General features: G+C 37.3%; 1 protein-coding gene across 1 annotated transcript in view; it reads right to left on the bottom strand.

Moving 5' to 3' along the window:
- Positions 1 to 2,392: 2,392 nt before the first annotated feature.
- The window catches only part of GNAI3 (G protein subunit alpha i3), a 44,554-nt gene continuing 27,083 nt past the window's right edge, over positions 2,393 to 19,863 (bottom strand). Inside the window, exons 2-9 of the mRNA XM_069573679.1 lie at positions 19,676 to 19,718; positions 19,414 to 19,555; positions 14,802 to 14,959; positions 12,358 to 12,486; positions 9,085 to 9,214; positions 8,356 to 8,509; positions 3,670 to 3,882; positions 2,393 to 3,578 (exon numbers count right to left, since the gene is read on the bottom strand). Coding sequence (XP_069429780.1) covers positions 3,692 to 3,882; positions 8,356 to 8,509; positions 9,085 to 9,214; positions 12,358 to 12,486; positions 14,802 to 14,959; positions 19,414 to 19,555; positions 19,676 to 19,718 — 947 coding nt within the window. The 3' untranslated portion in view covers positions 2,393 to 3,578; positions 3,670 to 3,691. The remainder of the gene's footprint in view (positions 3,579 to 3,669; positions 3,883 to 8,355; positions 8,510 to 9,084; positions 9,215 to 12,357; positions 12,487 to 14,801; positions 14,960 to 19,413; positions 19,556 to 19,675; positions 19,719 to 19,863) is intronic.

Genomic DNA, 19,863 nt, shown 5'->3' with positions numbered 1-19,863 from the left:
TGGTTCAGGTCAGATCTCTGATTTGTACTTTGAAGCCTAAACTGGAAGAAGAAAATTACCTGGCAGTACAGGGAAACTGAGATAATTTTATTCTTAAAGTCAGTATCACATATGAAAGATCTCACAGGGAATCAGTAAAAGGAATTAGTACTATTAATATTTTAGGTTTGTATCAATGAGTACGGGGCCACTGTTTTTTGAACATCTAAAAGAAAAAAAAAATCATTCAAAGGCAGCTTTCTGACTGACTGAGAGACTAACTTCCCCTTGTATGTAACTGCCAATACAGCAAGGAGCTCTACAACAGGAAACGCCAGAACTCTGCTAAGCAAATGGATAAATATAAAAAAGTAACTAACCAGATCAGGCCATCAAGGTCCAAACAAAGTTATAGCTACAAATCAGAGAGAACGGCCACACATCAGTGGCCTGAATGTAAGAAAATAAGGTGAGCAAATAAATTCGAAGAACCAGCAGTTATTTTTAAATACTCCAAAATGTGTATATAATAAAACACAAATAGAATACATAAGAGAATAAAAAATAAACAAGGCAAGGAAACAGGTTTTTAAAATGTGGTCCATCTATTCTTCGAAAGCAGCACCTTGTGAAAAGTCACAACCTGTCAGGTACAATGCACTGAACTAGAGGTCTAGAGTCAAACCATCCAAGACAAAAATGATACTTCAAGATCCACTTATGAATAACTCTAACAGTTCTTAGAATTTTCATGCCAGGAGGTGAATCTGTTGAAAAGCTGAAATTGTAAGGTGATTTATTCCCTAAGACTGACCATTAAGGAGCAGAATTCTTCCTCTTTACATAGGAGCATAACATGGCAATTTTACACCCCAGAGTTTTAATCAGGTGGCTAAGATGTGACTGTCAACAAAATAAAGCTGCTGTTACAGTCCTTCCTGCTAATGGCTATTTATTGTTATTTAATTTTTAAATTTTCTTAGATGTGCTGATTTCTTAGATGGTCCAAAGCCTGGCCAACTAAATTCTGAAACATGATCCATCATAAATTTTCAGTGTTCTCTACCAAAAAGATACAGGCGATTTTTCATTTCTTTGATTACAAATATCAATTCTTTTTCTCCAAGCTAGTAGATATGATGTGTCATCCCCACATTTTGGCTCTGCTATAAGAAAAGATCTTTTAATTCAAAACACAATAGTGGTTTGTAAGGCAGACCATCAGATTCATCAGATCAAAATCACCTTTTTAAAATTATAGACTGCTAGCCCACCAGCCAAGAGTCAATCTCTGAGATGGATCCAGGTGATTTTGACTGAAGGCATATTTGAAAACCACAGACTGAAACTGTGCCCTCAACGAATGTGCATTTTGATAAATTATTTGGGATGGAGGGGTAAGAGGTGATCCTCACAAATGTAGGACAAATGTAAATGGTGTAAGGTCAAAAAAGTAGAGAATTACTATTTTCATTAATGAAAAGGCTAAAAAAATTAACACATCAGATAGACATATTCAAATGAAAATACAAAATGCATTTCAAGTTAAATTAACTTTTTTGGATTATCTCTTGTTTTGGGTTATCAACAACACGATCCCACTAGCCCACACTATAGAAAAACTACCGTTAAAGTAACATTCTACCAGTTCTCATTTGGTATCATTCCAAATGATTCTACATCACAGAATACAATAAGGAAAAGACATATTCAAAATGAACAAGAACGATCCCTTATTTACACTGTGAGCATAAGTCAATCACCAATTGAAGCTGATAATTTTCTTTCTTTTAAATCCAGTTTTGCCAATTCTAAAAAAAAAAAGTTGTTAGATAATACAGTTATACCACCTGCAGAGTTGTAATTTTCCCAAGAAAGCAAAAAGAAAAAAACCTACCAATAAAGGCACTGAACTGCTGTGGCTTGCTTTCTGAACCAGCTTTGATGACCACCAACCTTTTTTTAAAACTACTGAAAGGTCACATCAAAAGATGAAATAGAATCCAATCCAAAAAGACTGGACCCCAAAAGGCACTACTCAAATTACTGATTTGGAATGCTCAAACTGCATTCTCTTCATCTGCCTTCCCCTAATGGACCATTCAATATTTAATGCCATTTGCAGTACACTGCACAAAAGGACCTGCAGGCTGACGTGAAAAGAGCTCTTCACAAAACCAAAATGTAAATCTGGAAAATGGGTTTTGACTGTGCATCACTTATACAGATATGACATAACAACCTCAGTCAGGCCAAGATTCAACAATACTTATACACCAAAAGACTTAAGACCTTCAGAGAACCCTTCTACCTAAACCCATTCTCAGACAAAGGCCTAAGCACACAGCAGGGGCAAAAAACAGCAGAAGAAAATATTTCCAGAAAGGACTAATTACAAACAGGAACAAACCTGGACTCTTTACTCACCATTTTAATACTGCTGTCAACTATAACAGATTAAAAATCTGTACACACGACAAAGTAGAAAAAAGTCCCCAAATCAATAGTTTCAGCAAAACAAGGTACTGACTAAAGATTACTACAATCAACATTGCTACAGTAAAAAAAACAATGGCAAACAGGGATTTGGCACCACATTTACAAAGTAAAAGCATGCACTTTTTAATACACTTCAGATGTTTCTCAACAGAAAAGGCCAATGGAAGATGGAAAACATGGGGCATCTTTTACAGAACTCCCTATGACTGAGACAAACAAGCAAGAATCAAAGTGATCAATTTAGCAGATATGCAGCAGCAAAGTCACTGGTTCTGTTTGGAATTTAGCAATATACTTTTCTAATTGACAGCTGCCCTGGGTGTGTCTGTATCCAAGAAGCTGACTTTATCATACTACATCAGCATTTATCTCGTAATTTGGTGATAAGCATAAACTAGGTTAACCTTCAACCACAAGCTTAAAAAAAAAAGAGACAGAGCTTGAATCTTACTATAGACTTCTTCAATGTAACTGCCATTTAGAAACCATAATGGTACTCTGAGCAGGATAGTAACATAAATTTCAACCAAAAAACCTATAATTAGAGCCCAAATAACTGAAAAGAATTAAGTTATTATGGAAATATTATATTCTGACCATACCTAGAGTTAAAAACAAAGTGTTCCTACTAAGAGGAATATTTTCAAGATGATCTGGTCACATCATGTGCATAGTTAAGATTGTGTTTTAATAAAGGTTCTTTCACAAAAAAATAAAATTCAGTGAAGTTATTCTTCCCTTAATGAAAAAAAAAACTTGAAAAAATGAACTACTGGTGGTTTGTCAAGAGGGAAGAAGAAAAACAGTAAGCTACATATTGAAGTTCTGGAATGCAGCACCTCAACTTCACATCTGCCCTAAACGTTTGAGACTATGAAATCCAAGTCATGTCTCGATGATCAAATCATACTACAGTTGCTCCAATTCCAATGTCTGACTTTAGCATCTTGTGTCAATTAAGAGTTCCCTAATACAGAAGATTGTGCTAAAAGAGTGCTAGGATTCTGCATGCTGCTGCCATTCCCTGGTCCCGTTCATGCTTGCAGCTGCCCAATGAGGCAGCAAAGGAAGTCTGGTCTCAACACTCCACACCGTAATAACTAGAAAAGAAAAACAGCTGTAATTAGGAAAAGTTTACAAAGTCAAGAGACATCACTAACAGCACTATAACTAAACCTTTCAAAGTTTTACCTTTTATTAACATCCACACTCTTCAATAAAGTCCACATTCCTTTAAGTTGTTTTTAATGATGACATCTGTTACAGCATCAAAAACAAACTGCACATTCTTGGTGTCTGTGGCACAGGTGAAGTGGGTATAGATCTCCTTGGTATCTTTTCTTCTATTCAGATCTTCAAACTGGCACTGAATGTACGCAGCTGCTTCTTCATATGTGTTGGAACCTGAGGCAGACACCCAATATTCTTAGTTCAAATTATAACAGCTGCCTGAACTCAATTAAATCAGGCCATCACCATTTACTTATGGAGAGAGGGACTATAACCCAATTGAAATAAAGATTCCTATTTTTCTATAATCATTAGGTTTTTCTATAATCACATGTTTCTTGAGTGCACAATCTCATTGTCAGTAAACTTATCACAAAGATCCAGGAAAACAAAGCTTTTTTCCTTTTTCCCTTTTATTTGCCTTTTTTAGCCAAAAAATTTAGAAAGTATAAAAAGAAACTAGGGAAATAGGAGGATGCATTTCTAGAAGAACACAATTGCTTAAAAAGTTAAGAGAACTTGTGTTCCTTGGGTCATGTTGAAATAAACAATTCAAAAGGGTAACTCATGCTTCTTTTCAAAATCATCCAGTTTTAACAGAGCTTAGCCTCAGAGCCTTACAGCAATAGTTTAAATAACCAAAGGTAATCAGTAGATGCAAATGGGAAGGGGCTTGAATCGCACACTTTTAAGTGGTGCGTTTTATGGTACGTGAAGATCTCAATAAATCTGTTATTTCTTCAAAGAGGGGGTTATCCAAAGTAACCCTATTTCAACAACATTTGAAATTAACACTCTTAATCACTTGCTTCCGAAACAATCTTGTTTACTTGTGAGTTTTTAGAATAGCTTTAGAAATTGGCTACAGAGCCAGGGAAACTCAACAAAGACAACACACAGTTGCCTGAGAATTAGGGGCTATTTTCAGTGACATTAAGCATGACCCAAAAAATATCAACAACCAAGTATATAAAGAAGACTAAATAACAAAGGAAAGCTTAAGAAAAAAATGACTATTATTTAAACAATATTTTAAAAGAGGAAGGAAGATAGCTTGGTAGGTGGTTGAATAAGATTTACTGAGATGTACAGAACTTCTGTAAATTAAAGCAGCTGCTGTTGTTCAGTCATTCAGTCATGTCTGACTCTCTGCAACTCCATGGACTACAGCGTGCCAGGCTCCTCTTTCTTCCACTATCTCCTCAAATTAATGTCCACTGAGTCAGTGATGCCATCCAACCATCTTATCCCTCTGTTGCCCCCTTCTCTGGCCCATGAGGAATGCGGAAAGGCAAACATTTAGACAGATGACCAAAACATGATGTGAAAATTCTTACGAATGACAGCAATGGAAAACAGGCTTGGAAATTCATCCCACCCCCTACCAAAAAATGGATAAGATATTGACAACTCTTTGCTGTGTGTGAAGATTCCCAGCTGAAACATTAACATCAATCCTTTACTTGTCTTAAAATTTTTCTCCCATTCTAAAATCTGGCTACCTTTTATAAACTTAACCAACTCTCATCTTCCTCCTGGTGGCTCAGAGGTTAAAGCGTCTGCCTGCAATGCAGGAGGCCTGGGTTCGAACCCTGGGTCGGGAAGTTCCCCTGGAGAAGGAAATGGCAACCCACTCCAGTATTCTTGCCTGGTGAATCCCAAGGACGGAGGAGCCTTGTGGGCCCCAGTTCACGGGGTCGCAAAGAGTCGGACACGACTGAGCGACTTCACTTTCACTTTCATCTTCCTCCTCACTCTTAACAGAGGCTGCAATTCTAAATTCTCTAAGAAGAGAGAGGTCACAGGGCTTTAAAACTACATCTCAACTTTTTAAGTTGAAATGAAACTCACATAACATGCAGTAAGTTTACAATCAGTGGTATTCAGTGCAGTCACATGTTATACAACCACCACCTCTCTCTAGTTTCAAACTTTCCTACCACCCCAGAAAAATACCCCATTAAGTAACCATTCCTCATTCCCCCGTGTCAATTTCCTGCCAACCAACTTGCTTTCTGTCTCTATGGATCTGCCTATTTGGGATATACCATATAGAAGGAATCATACAAATGTGACCTTTTCTGTTTGGCTTCTTTTATTTAGTATAAAGTTTATAGTATTCATCAAAGTTGTAGCATTATCAATACTTTGTTCCTTTTTATAGCTAAATAGAAGCCTGGCAGGCTGCACTCCATGGGGTCAAAAAGAGAGAGACGCGACTGAGCACACACACACACATACCTAAATAATATTCCATAGTACAGATATACTAATTTATTTATCCATCCATCCTACCTAGACTCTTGATTCCTTCTTTTCCCACCTGATTACAAATTTTGCTCCATTAATTACATCTACTTTTAACAACTTCTCTTTTGCTTTAGGATCTTACTCTAAGCCTATAAACATTTAAAGATCTCTCCTTCCCCTGTTATCTAAGCTGCTCAAGAGGAGGCTATACTTGTCTTTATTTCTTCACTGCCCACTCAGTAACTCACTGGTCCTGGCTCTGCTCTCATTCCACTGACAATGCTCTCCATTAACAGTCAATGATCTTCTAACTGCTAGCTCCACAAGACATTTTTTCAAAATATGCATATGACATTGTTGACCACTCCGCACTATTTAAACTCTCCTCTTAGTTTATGACACTTCAGCTTTCCAGATTCTTCTCTTTATATCCAATACATACCTTTCTTTCTCTCCTGCCAACAGAGGCTGGTATTTGCTCCCATCCTACTCTTTTCTCTCCTCATTCTATATCATCACCCTAGGTCATCTCATCCATTTTCATGTTGTATTTACACATGATCCCAAATCAGTATCTGTTACTAACCTTTAACCTCTCCCCAGGCTCCAAGGCCATATATATAACTATCTATTAAATATCTCTATCAGGATGTTTCAGAAACTTCAAAACCAACATTCCAAAATATGAACTCATATTTAACATTCCTAAATGAATTTATATTTAGGAACGTACCAAGTACCAATCAAGAGTATCTCTGACTCTTTCCATTTCCTTACCCTAGCTACACCCTTTCACCTTATTATAGAAAGCATTTACAGCATCTGCTCAGCTAACAAGAGGTCTACTTTCCTAGAAACACTTAATTCTGATCTAAAGGTCATAATGATACAGCCCTAGTGCTCACGTTTGTTGACCCTAACCTCAACTTACTGAGCTAAGGGTTTTTGCCTTACTTAACCTTGGCCAATCAATCTGAACCTTGGGCCAACAAATCCCAATCTAGCCTGGTTTTTTAAATGGAGGAGATACAGTAACCATGACAGGGCCAACTTTTATCATATACACTAAACAGGAGAGAGTTGGTAAGGAGAGAGAGAAGAATAGAGAAGACACAGAAGAGAAAAAAGATGGGGAAAGAAGGGCTTCCAGGACTTCTGACAATATTTCCTAATTCTAACTGCATTCTCGAGGACCATCTGCATTCTTGTCCCTGAATTCTGTATCTCTGTACCTTCACCAAAAGTTTCAATGTGTATACTGAAAGTCCTTACTAATTCAACTCCCCTACTATCTATCTTTATTGGCATCTATTATGTAATCTTTTAAAATCAGTTCCTACTACATCATGTACCCCAAAGAATATCCTTCAACAGTTCCCCTCTGTCTCAGCATGGCATACAATGCCCTCTACAAGCATCCCTGCCCATTTCTCTAACCACTCCTCCCCACAGTCTAGGCTCCAGCAATTTTAAATTCCTCCTAGGTTTCAGAACAAATCATGTCTTTTTCTTTTTTTGCACATGAAGTTAATTAATGATGACATTTTGAAGCCAACCATTTTGATCCAGTATTTAAATAACAAGCTGTTTAATATTAAAGCAGAAGCTACTGTCACAATGCTGCAAAAATACAGCTTTACCCATAAACCTTTCACACAATTATACATTAAATGCTATTTTTATTTAAGCAAGGCACCCCTATTTGTTCTAAAATATGAGATGTGCTCTCCACTGGAGTAGCAAATGAGGAGACTGAGATTTTTTTCCTATCTAGAGCTGGTTTAAATTCAAGTGAACCCACTGATGTCCTTACCAGTCATGGCAGTTATGACAAATAATGTCAATTTTAACTGCAGATTTTTATATATGCTATTTTCTTTTCCTAAAATGTTTTTTACTCCCCCACCTGCCTGATGATTTCTAGTTCATCCTCCTACTCTCTCACTCCAAGTGTCATTTCCTCTAGAAAAAGATTACACTGATCCCACTGAGGTAACCACTTCTTTGGTTCTTCTATTAATGAACATTTCACACTAAAATGAAACTCTTTACATGTGTGTGTGTCTCTCTCTCTCTTTCTATAACTAATGTTAGTTTCTTGAGTGCAAAACTCTATCTTATCCTTGTTTTTTGTGAATATATTTATATCAAATTTTTATCTTTCTTTACCTCAAAAAATGAGGGCAGAAATATAAACATCATAAATATGATTATATCTGGAATAGCACCTTAGACTTCAGGGGTCTTAAGCACATGCTTAATGCTGATACCACTACAAATGAACACTCTCCACAAGGAGATACATACAATATTCAAAACAAATGACAGCTGTAGGAAGGTCATGAAAGTTTTGATTCAAGATGTATACCTCCAACAAAATCTTTCATGACCCTTTACCTGTGTATTCTGGATAACAGATAGTTAATGAACTCCTCTTTATTTTTTCCTCAAAAAGATCTTTCTTGTTGAGAAACAGAATGATTGAAGTGTCTGTAAACCATTTGTTGTTACAAATGCTGTCAAAGAGCTTCATGCTTTCATGCATTCGGTTCTGAGAAATAAACAAAGGATGATATAGGTCAGTAGCAAAAAGTAAAAGTAGATTAACTATTAATGAAAAACAGACCAGAAAGGGTTTATTTCTTTTCTTTCCTTTGACTGTGCTACGCAGCATGCAGGATCTTAGTTCCTCGACCAGGGCTTGAACCCATGCCTCCTGCGGTGGGAGTGTGGCGTCGTCCTAGCCACTGCACCACAAGAGAAGTCTCAGACCATGAAGTCTTAAAACCACTGATGTGCAATCATGGAAACTAGTCAGATACTGATAATACAAAAGCTGAGTCAGTCCTTATTTTTATAATTCTTGAAGCTTGGGAAGTGGGAATAAGGACTAGCTAATAAGAGACCTAATCCTGTCCATATACTCAGTGTGCTGTCATATCTCCTTATGGTTAACAGGGTATAAATCAATAATTTGAAAATTTAATCTCACTGACAAGGAGAAAAATTAAGACTATTAGGTTCTGGTTCAATAAGTAAATGGATGCACAAAGTCTTCCTAAGAATTATTTTCCATTTCCTGCTTGCATTAGACAGGTCTTTTATTTACCAGAAGCTCCAACATACCATCTCCTCATCTTCAGCCAGAACAAGGTCATAATCACTGAGGGCCACACAGAAGATAATTGCTGTCACTCCCTCAAAACAGTGAATCCACTTTTTTCGTTCTGATCTTTGGCCACCTACATCAAACATCCTGAACAAGGGGAAAGAATGCACAATTTTAGCAAGGTCACACACACACACACACACACACACACACACATTTCGAAACTGAAATGGTTAGGGAAGTTCCCACTATTGCATTTTCAAAACCCCATTTATAATAAAAAAAAAAGACAAACAAGAAGCAAATAAAAATTATCTGTAGTTAAATGTAAGAGAACAATATGAGAAAATAAAGTTGAAGAACAATCAAGATTCTCATTTTAGAGAAACAGTTGAGCCTCCTCTCTATCAAAGCTTGTGCCAGATGTGCCAAAAGTCAGCAGAGTGAGCAGTGAAACAGATTAAAGGAAGGAGGGGAAAAGACAGGAAAAATGAAAAGCTGAACAATACTGAACAATCTGAGATAGTAAAAATAATAACTAACATTTGCCAGACACTACCCTAAACATCTTTAAGTATATTAACTCATTTAACCCTCATAACACTCCTGCCAGTACTATTATTATCCCCTTTTACAGATGAAGAAACTGAGGTACAGATATGTTCATTTGCCCAAGGGAACACTACTAACAAATGGGGACTGGAGCTCTAATCCCTGTACCCAAGCTGGTACTCACAACACCACTCTACCTCTCAAAATGATTTATCTCTTTAGTTATACAGATAAAAAAGAAAAAGAATGATGAAAAAACATAAATCCCCAACTTGCATCCTGCTTCCATAATTCTACTGATTCAAAATTTTGTTCTCCTTACTTTTTCTTTCTTTACATCGAGTTATAACTGAGATATGTTTTTCTTACTTTAAGGAAAATATTTTCAAGATTAACTGCAGAAAAAAGTAAATTATATTTTGTGGTAGAACTCTAAGAACCCAGTATCTAAACACAAAACCAGTATTTTCCAACTTCAAGTCTCATTCAACCTAATGAATAATAACAAAGCCTCAAAACCATTCACACACCTTATGTTCCACTTCTGATTAGTTTTACTCCACTAATCCCTTCCAGGAGACTTAACTTGATATTCTGAGTAAACTGCTGAACTTCTGTCAGCAGTGTCCTCTTTTGTCACCTACGGTAAAAGAAGGACCTGCATCACTTTGTTTTTTAACTGGTACTAGGGTCTGAGGAGGTATGTATACAAATGGTTCGCTACTCTTAAGTTATATGTTTGAATGACAATGATAAAATGTTTTAAGGTTAAACTCTGCCAAGCTGGTTCAGTGTGTCAGATCTACAGGGACTAGGTGTCTATTTCAACAGATTGAGAGAAATTTAAGACATAGTTGAATAATTTTTCAGTGTATGTTTTAAAAGAACAGTCATCTCATCTCTTCATGACCCAACTCCAACTTTTGGCTGATCTTAACACAGTTTTTTGAAACTTTAGTCCTGACCCCTGAAATGAGGCAATCACAAGTTGGCGCTAATACAACTTCTAAAACTTGTAAGTTTTAGAAAAGTTAACATCACACATTTCACCATGGACCTTCCAAGGGCAGACACACACTGGTACACCAATAATTTCAGTATGCTCTACCATTTCTTTCTATGAAATCCATAAAACTGGTAGAACACTGTGAAGTTCCCAAAGTGGGCTTTTCACATATATTAACATTTACAGTATCATTCACTAACATCAACATTTTATAAACATTACCTCATAACTGAGAGGCAAGTAAGCAATTACAGAATGCCTTGCATATAGCAGATGCTCAATAAATGTTTGAATAAATGGATAGTGGTTTTTGCCTAGAGAGAAGAGGAAAAGGAAGAAGTGATAGTACTTCATAACAAGATATCTACATGCCAACAATAAAGTGTGTGCAGAACCTTAATTAGATCAGGCTATTAATCCTGACATAAAGAGACCAATAGGATTTACCTAACTAAAGATCAACTATGACATCGACAAGTTTCCCACACTAAATAAGTAAAGGTCATGACATATAAATGGATTACTTATCTTACAGCATACATCATCTCATTTTTACAGTTTCATGACTTATAATCCATGGAGACTCTGCTATTCTTGTTAATAAATTCATCAATACTATGAAAAGCAGCTCTTCTACTCTAAAAATATTCAGCTGAACTGCTATTTTCCTCCATCAGGTTTCAAATCCATTTTGGTGTATTAAGACTTCGAGACCTCAACTAGTGTCTAGTTATAGCTAAACTCTGTATGGATTTTGCATACGGTTCTGCATACAGAATTCTATGAAGCAATTTTTTTCAGAGAAAAGAAAATTGAGAGAATCTGAGCTAAAGTTACATTTGCATGCAATAATGCTGAATGTCACATTCTACATATAAGCATAACGAAGTAGCTAAAAAGGACATCATATATTGAAGAGGGAAAGTTTACTCCTAAGCTCAAAGGTCACAAAAGCAGAAAACAGGAACCAAAAAGACAGGTCTATTATTAACACAGAGACAAGCTGAAGCCTATTCTAGAATTACTAATGCTGATGAGAAAATCCCCTGTATTAGAATACTAGAGTTTTCTCTCTCTAAAACAGTAATTGTTTATAAGTCATCTTACTTCTGCAAATTAACTCTACCCCTAGATCAATATTCCACTCTGTACACAGTATTAAGAATTAAGCTGTGCATTATACTGTGCACTAATCAGTCAAAGGCCATGACAATATTAGCTTCATTCCATTAAACTTAAAGAGAAGTGAGATCCAGTAAGAAACAGTTGACACTGGTGAGAAAAGCATTTCTATTTTAATATCAAAATGCCAGAACAAAGCCACATAAACTAAACCAAAACACTACTTTCTATCCTTTTAGTATTGTTGCTACCCTTCTAAACAACAAACATTCAATACCTGTTTTGGTGACTCCAATAAAAAAGCAGCTGAAAAGAATAAAATTAAAGATAAAATAAATTGGTAACCACATGATTATTTTTATTGATATGTAAGTTCTAATTTAATTTTGAATTCAAATTGCTCCAAATAGAAAAAATATTTGACGGTATTTGGAGAAAGAAGAAACACTTGGACCCATTCACTTAAAAGAGCCAAATACTAGCAGATGAATATAATTATAAATTTCTGAATCAAAGAAAGTTGCCTAGATAAATTATACCCGATTAACAGATACTAACTAAAGGAAAGATATTTGTGTTTGGCATATCTAGAAAAAGGCTAGTGACTTACTTGAAGTATAGGTCTTTGAAAGTGAAATGTGTTTCCACAATGCCTGTGGTCTTCACTCTCGTCCGCAAAACATCTTGCTGAGTCGGAATGTAGTTGGTTTGGGATATTCTATCCAAATCATTTAGGTAACTAAGTAAGTAAAATACACATTTATTTTTACCTAATGAAGCCAACCATGTGCAGAGCAAGTCAACAGACTAAACTAGTTCCTTGCTAAAAGCAGAATCTGTACCTGTCACTAAAGTGGCAGAACAAACCAGACCTTCAGTATCTTAGAAATGATAATGAGGAAAAAAAAGGGGCATCTAGCACAGGACAACTGAAGTAGATTCTTTATACACTACACAAAAGTGTTATTAATTCTACCAAAATTTAACTGTGAAAGCCAATTAAAAAACATGAAAACACTATTCTTAATAAAGACTCCTGAAATTCAATACTAAATTAACTGTGCACTGCACAGTATAAAAATCCAACCAAACAAAAGCCCTCAGACAGTTAAATTAACAGGTCATTTGTCTGTTTAAACATTTGCCAGGGCATTAGAAATGCTGTTTGAATTATTAAAATTAAAAAGAACTACTAAGCTCAGTAAGAATGAGTATTTATTTCCTCCTGTTTTCATTCATGAAACAGAAAAGTTAAAAGATTTCTTTTTAATCTAAGCCAAAAACAAATAAATACCTCCAAAGAAACTTCACTTGTTCAGTGAAATAATTTAAAAACTTCTTCAAAGCTAAATTAAATTCTGCACAATTTCAGGCCCCCCCACCCCGATCTTTTTTTAAAGAACAGCTGATATCATAGTAAGTGAATTATTAATGACCCTCTATACAACTTGGTAGGAAATGGCAACCAACTCCAGTATTCTTGCCTGGAAAATTCCATGGATAGAGGAGCCTAGCAGGATATAGTCCATGGGGCTGCAAAGAGTCAGATACGACTCAGCATGCACACACACACAAAGCTAAGTACCATCATTAATGTTAGGGAATCAGTCAAGCTTAGATCAACAATTATGAAAAAAAAAAAAACCACTCTATAAATCATGTGTCTCCAGGTATAGTTAGAGGATTCAGAGCTTATTGAATGCATGTTTTAAAAATTACAATCTAGCTTTGATGACTACAGAGAAAATTATAGAATCCTGACAGGAGAAGAAGGGGACGACAGAGGATGAGATAGCTGGATGGCATCACTGACTTGATGGACATGAGTTTGGGTAAACTCTTGGAGTTGGTGATGGACAGGGAAGCCTGGCATGCTGCGATTCATGGGGTCGCAAAGAGTCAGACACAACTGAGCGACTGAACTGAACTGACATGTTTCTAAAGTCAAGTTTTCATTTAAAAAATATGTTTCTCAAATATCATTTAATTTCTTCTTATAACAATTTAAGCTAGAATGATAGGAAAAGTAGGGGAATATAATATTGGAAAAAATACCTTAATGCTTAGAAATGCCTTCATTTAGTACAGAGATGAATACAGGTAACAAAAGCACACCAAGACCCCAAAACAACATTAAGAAAAAACCTACACGTTCTGAATATAGGTCTTATAAACACATTGTAAAAGAAGAAATATAGGACAACATGTAATAGCTTAACAGAAGTATTAATTACAAATTTTCTAAAACTATGTAACACTCCAGAGAATTTGCTTAACAAACAGATGCTTCAGCTTTGTCCCAAGGCTCAACATTCTCCTTCTATACAAAGGCTATTATTGTGATCTAGACAAAAGATTTTTAAGTGGTAACTGCTAAGTTGCTTCAGTTGTGTCTGACTCTGTGCGACCCCATAGACGGCAGCCCACCAGGCTCCGCCGTCCCTGGGATTCTCCAAGCAAGAACACTGGAGTGGGTTGCCATTTCCTTCTCCAATGCATGAAAGTGAAAGTGAAGTCACTGAGTCATGTCCAACTCTCAGCGACCTCATGGACTGCAGCCTACCAGGCTCCTCCGTCCATGGGATTTTCCAGGCAAGAGTACTGGAGTGGGTGCCATTAGAGAAATCCATAGTGCAGCCCAGCCACAGAGAGTTGTGTGCATAAAAGGGATATCACAATTTTAACTTCTCTTGTTAGCTGGCAATCAATATAAAGCCCTTATGCAGAGAGAACTTACTGAGTAGAAAGAAATTCAGGACTCAGCTGCAATGATTTCTCTCCTCTCACGTATTTAGTATAAATGACCACAGAGCCACAGAGCTACTCTAATGATGCCAAGTCTCCCATTTACATTCCAAGAGGAAATATTTTTCTCCAAGCCACATAAAATGACCAATGGCTCTATAACCCTAAACTGAAACAATTTTTATAAATATATCCTTCAGAATTCTAAGGGTGTCTGTTCTAAAATATTCCCTTAAGAACAGGCACTGAACTTTCGATAGGGTCACCAAGATACTTTCTGTTTTAGTTTCACAAGGAAAAATTACTTACTATGAAGCAGAATCATTGAGCTGATATTCCCTGGATCTGCTGAAGCAAGCTTGCACCCCACCATCTCGCCATAACCGTTTAATCACTCCTGCTAATTCTGGAGTCATGACTCCTTCTTCGGCACTGCCAGCTAAAACAAACAATTGCCGGGCATCGTCCTGAGGAAAGCATTTAAGGGAGAGAGACAGATGATTCTCCATTTCTTGAAGACTTAATAAGTGTCTCGTTAACACACACAGGCAAATGGTACCACACATAATACATGGTAACTACTTCTAAAAAGAGACATGAAAGAGACCTTTCTTGGCAGTGTAGTTTGAGAGAATTTACAACGAAGCCTGTCTCCTCCCTTCTCACCCCGCTACAGTCAGAAGTGCACCCCCACTTCTCACTCCACCATTCCCTGAAAAGACCTCTCCTGACTGTCCTACAGATCTCCATGCCGGTCACTCGTGATTTCTTTGACAGAAAAAACTGGTCTGAGAGACAGGCACATGGAATACATCCCCATTCTGTTAAAGGAAGCCTACAATAAAAGTAGAAATGAAAAGACTAGCAGATAAGAGGTAAAGTCTAAACACATCAAAGGGAGTAAAACATTAATCAAGTTTAAGGCAACACTGTTCTCTTTCCCCCCCTAAATCTCAGACAGAGAACAGGAAGAAGAGACTGAAGCATTTACGGAGTCTGGACGTCTAGTGGAGGAAATAAATCCCTAAGGGAAAAATTCAGAGTCTCCAGGTTTCCCCGAAGTATAATAATCTTCTAAATAAGAAAGAGGAAGAATGGTAGAAGAAGAAAAAGAAAGTACCATAAAGAGATTTGATCAAAACTTCCTGAGTCACAGGCACAGCTTTCTAAGTGGTTATACTTTTAAAACGTAAGACATGTGAGAGATAAAGAGGACAGAAAGGGCTGTGAGAATTGTGACTGCTTTGTTCTAACCAGCCCTGCTTGTCAGATACTTTAAAAATAAACACAGATCTCATGGGATGATTTCCCTGCCTTGAATCTAATTATTTATCTGTCTCAGGAGATTTTTAATTAACTATAAGAATGCAACTGCTAAACAAATTCATAAAGTAGTAGTAAAGGGGGAAGGGGAGCAATCAACTATATTACAAGCAGTCAGGTAATATTCTTCTTTTGCAATTCTTTCCAGTATTTTTCCCAGTAATAGAGACCCATCCCTCTCTAATAAACTTTATCTAATATCTATATTCCCCTCCTCTATTTTCAGATATAATAATTTTATTAAAAAGGAATGAATGAGAAAAGCTCAAAAATTACACGAACTGGCAATGTAGTCAACAGTGGGCATGTCCTTCTACGTATACGGTATAAACCCATGGAGTGTAGCCTACCAGGCTCCTCTGTCCATGGGATTTCTCAGGCAAGAATACTGGAGTGGGTTGCCATTTCCTTCTCCAGGAGATCTTCCTGACCCAAGGATCAAACCTGGGTCTCCTGCACTGCAGGCAGATGCTTTACTGCCTGAGCCACCAAGGAAGTTATATATGGTAGATTGCCTTATTTAACATTTAAAGATTTTATAGGGATGTCCCTGGTGGCTCAGTGATAAAGAATCTGCCGGCTAATGCAGGAGAAACCGGTTTGATTCCTAATCCAGGAAGACCTCACATGCTGCCAGAGCAACAGCCCCTATGCCACAACTACTGAAGCCCACACGCCCTAGAGGCCGTGCGCCACAACAGAAGCCACCGCAATGAGAAGCCCATGCACCACAACTAGAGAGTACCCCTCACTCACAGCAACCAGAGAAATGCCTACGCAGCAACGAAGACCCAGCACAGCCAGGGATAAAACTAAATTTTTTTTAATTAAAAAAAAGTTAAAAAAAATAAAGACTTTACAGTCCCTTGGTTCTGAAATTTGACCTATACTCATGCAAGTATTCAAAACCTCAATAAGTATTAGTTTTTTAAAATACCATGATTCTAATTTTAGAAACTTTAAAACAGAGATACTGATACATATTTTTGCTGTCTTGACTTTGTTAAGTTTTAGGAGGTAACATCTTTCCCTTAACCCCTTCCTGAGACCTACTCCTGCCTGTTCACAATAAACCCTTTTTTATAGCTCCATAAAGAGGCCCCTCTTTTCAGTGATCATCATACCTCCACCTATAAAGCAAATATGAAAAAGCAACCTATCCCACAACAGTTCTATGCTTTTCCATTCACTCTCCTACCAACTACAAAAAACTAGCAAAAGATAAGTGAGGAGCTATAAATATAAATCCTTACATATGAAAGAAAAAAAAAGGGAAACTTCAAAAAATTATATAGGGTTGTAGATTATGATGAGTAGATGCTGGAGGGCTAGGTGATTCAGCAGGCATGAGAGGAATTAACAATGTCAACTTCTTCTGGTGCCACAGGAGTGTTAGGACCTGGAGATTAATGGTACTGATTTGATCAAGAAAGAAATGAAAGAAAGGCGGATAGTATGGTATGAATGTTTGTATCCCCCTCAAATTTCTATCCGAGAAGGCAATGGCACCCCACTCTAGTACTCTTGCCTGGAAAATCCCATGGACGGAGAAGCCTAGTGGGCAGCAGTCCATGGGGTCACTAAGAGTCAGACACAACTGAGCAACTTCACTTTCACTTTTCACTTTCATGCATTGGAGAAGGAAATGGCAGCCCACTCCAGTGTTCTTGCCTGGAGAATCCCAGGGACAGGGGAGCCTGGTGGGCTGCCATCTATGGGGTCGCACAGAGTCGGACACGACTGAAGCGACTTAGCAGCAGCAGCAGCAAATTTCTATGTTGAAATCCTAGTCCAAGTGATAGTTTTAGGAGGTAGGCCCCCTGGGAGATGCTTAGGTCATCAGCGTGGTGCCCTCACAAATGGGTGAATGCCCTTATAAAAGAGACTCCAGAGATCCCCTCCCCTCCTGCCTAGTGAAGACACAGCAAGAAGTCTGCAACCTGGAAGACAGCTCTAACCAGACCATGCTGGCACGCAGTTCCCAGGCTTCCAGCCTTCAGAAGTATGAGGAATACATTCCAGTTATTTATAAGCTACTGAATCTGTGGCATTTTATTACAGCAGCCTGAACATTCTAAGACAGAATGTCAGCTGCATCTGGTGACAAAGGAATGATGGGACCCAAAGATTAATAACTAATCTGACAGAGGAAAGAAAGGAAGGGAGAAGGAATGGCCAGGCTAGAAAGGAGGTCAGATAGAGAGAGAGAAATAAAAAGGGAGGAAACTCAGAAAGTAAGTACACAACTGAGACAGAGAAAAAGCCAACAAAGAGAGGGAAGAGAGTAGTATTACTAACCAGTTACTGGATACAGCAAATATGACAGAGAAACAGAGTTGGGTGATAAGAAGGAATGAGAAAAGAGAGGAAGAAAGTAAGAAAACGAGAAAGAACTGGTAGATGGTGTGGGGAGGAAGGAAGAAGACAGGCTGGTGAGAGAAAGGATAGAAAGGAGTAAGACAAAAATAAAGACTTCATTTATTCTTGTCTCAGCTACCACATTTTTCCTGCTCAGAGGGTTAGAAAAACAGTCTCTAATTTCTGTGATATGGAATTTCTACAAAAATGTCAAAGTCATGCCCCACACATTCCTCTTCACTTTTTCTTTTGCTCTCTTCTCTCTAATCATTTATAATCATTATTACAGCTTCCCTTCCTTCATGACACCTCTAGACTTCCTAGTCTAACATCAATTATAACCATCCTTTTACTATGATTCCCTCCAATACTTTTCCCACTTATTTACTGAATATTAATTTGCATTTGAAAGGTTGACACTTGCTTAGAAGAGTTCCTAAGCTACTTTACAGACATAGAGGCTTTGCCTTTCCAGGCAGTCTCCTGAAGTCACTCCCTTTTATTGACCACAGCACCTAAGTATGACAATGAGCACAGCTGATGACTCCCTTAGTTCTAGGGAAGCGTTCTATACATTCCTCGCCTTCTCTTGGAATTTAGCTAATGACGATATAAGAAATCCTGCACCTTCATTCTGGCCCTCTCCCCACCGTATCAAATATCTTAATTTACAAACTACACTTTCAGGGCCCAATAAGTTTTATAATCAATCAACACAACTTCTGAATATCTGACATTTCAAAAATTATACTAGGACATGGTAAAACTCAATTCTATAGCCTACAGTACAGTGTAGTATAAGGATACAGTATTCTTGAATACTGGAAAATCACCTCTAAAATTGAGACTTAGTGTTCACGTCCTTATCAAGTTTATCCCAGAGACTGATATTTGTTTTAATCTCTACACCTCAGAAAGCGGAGCTACTTGCCATGACAACCTCTTTTAGACCATTTTATCATTCACTACTACAAAAGTCAACAGCTCTGTAAAAGCAGCAAGTAAATAAAACAGTTGCCACAGAAACCTACAGTATATCCACAGAATCCCATTTCCTAGATTTATATTTGTGGCAGTAATCAAATATCTTTTAAAGCAGAATGTTAACACATCTCAAATGAGCAGACAGTAGTTTGCTACATCTTGTCACTTACATTTATTTCCCTAAAACATGAAGCAGATTTTGCTCAACTGCATCTACTCAAAAAGAGCAAGTAAAGAGGAAATGAGAAACACTTACTGCTCTGGCAGCTTCCCCAAAGTCAATCTTTAGCCGTCCCATGGCCCTTATGATTGCGATGATGGACTGTATAGTATTGCTGTAGACAACTACTTTATACTGTTTACATTCTTCCTCTGAATAGCCATCTTCATGAATGATTCTTTAAAAAAAAGAAAACCACAAATCATTACCACGGAACTAAAATGAAAGACACTATGGACTTTCACGCATTTTGAGGAAATGTATTGAACACTTTTACAAAAGACCGTGTTCAACTTACTTCATCTGTTTCACAATAGTGCTTTTGCCAGATTCTCCAGCACCTGAAAGAAAAGAAAACCAGACTTTCAATTCATCCGTAATCCAGCTCAAAAGCATGATGTCAACATGAGTGATAATTCTAGATTAACAGAAACCACAGGTCCCAGGGAAAACTTTGATGAGGTTTTTCTATCAGGAAAAACTACA

This window comes from Ovis canadensis, chromosome 1 (genome assembly GCF_042477335.2).
Source record: "Ovis canadensis isolate MfBH-ARS-UI-01 breed Bighorn chromosome 1, ARS-UI_OviCan_v2, whole genome shotgun sequence".
In the NCBI taxonomy this organism is placed as follows: domain Eukaryota; kingdom Metazoa; phylum Chordata; class Mammalia; order Artiodactyla; family Bovidae; genus Ovis; species Ovis canadensis.
This window is presented reverse-complemented; position numbering and strand designations above follow the sequence as displayed.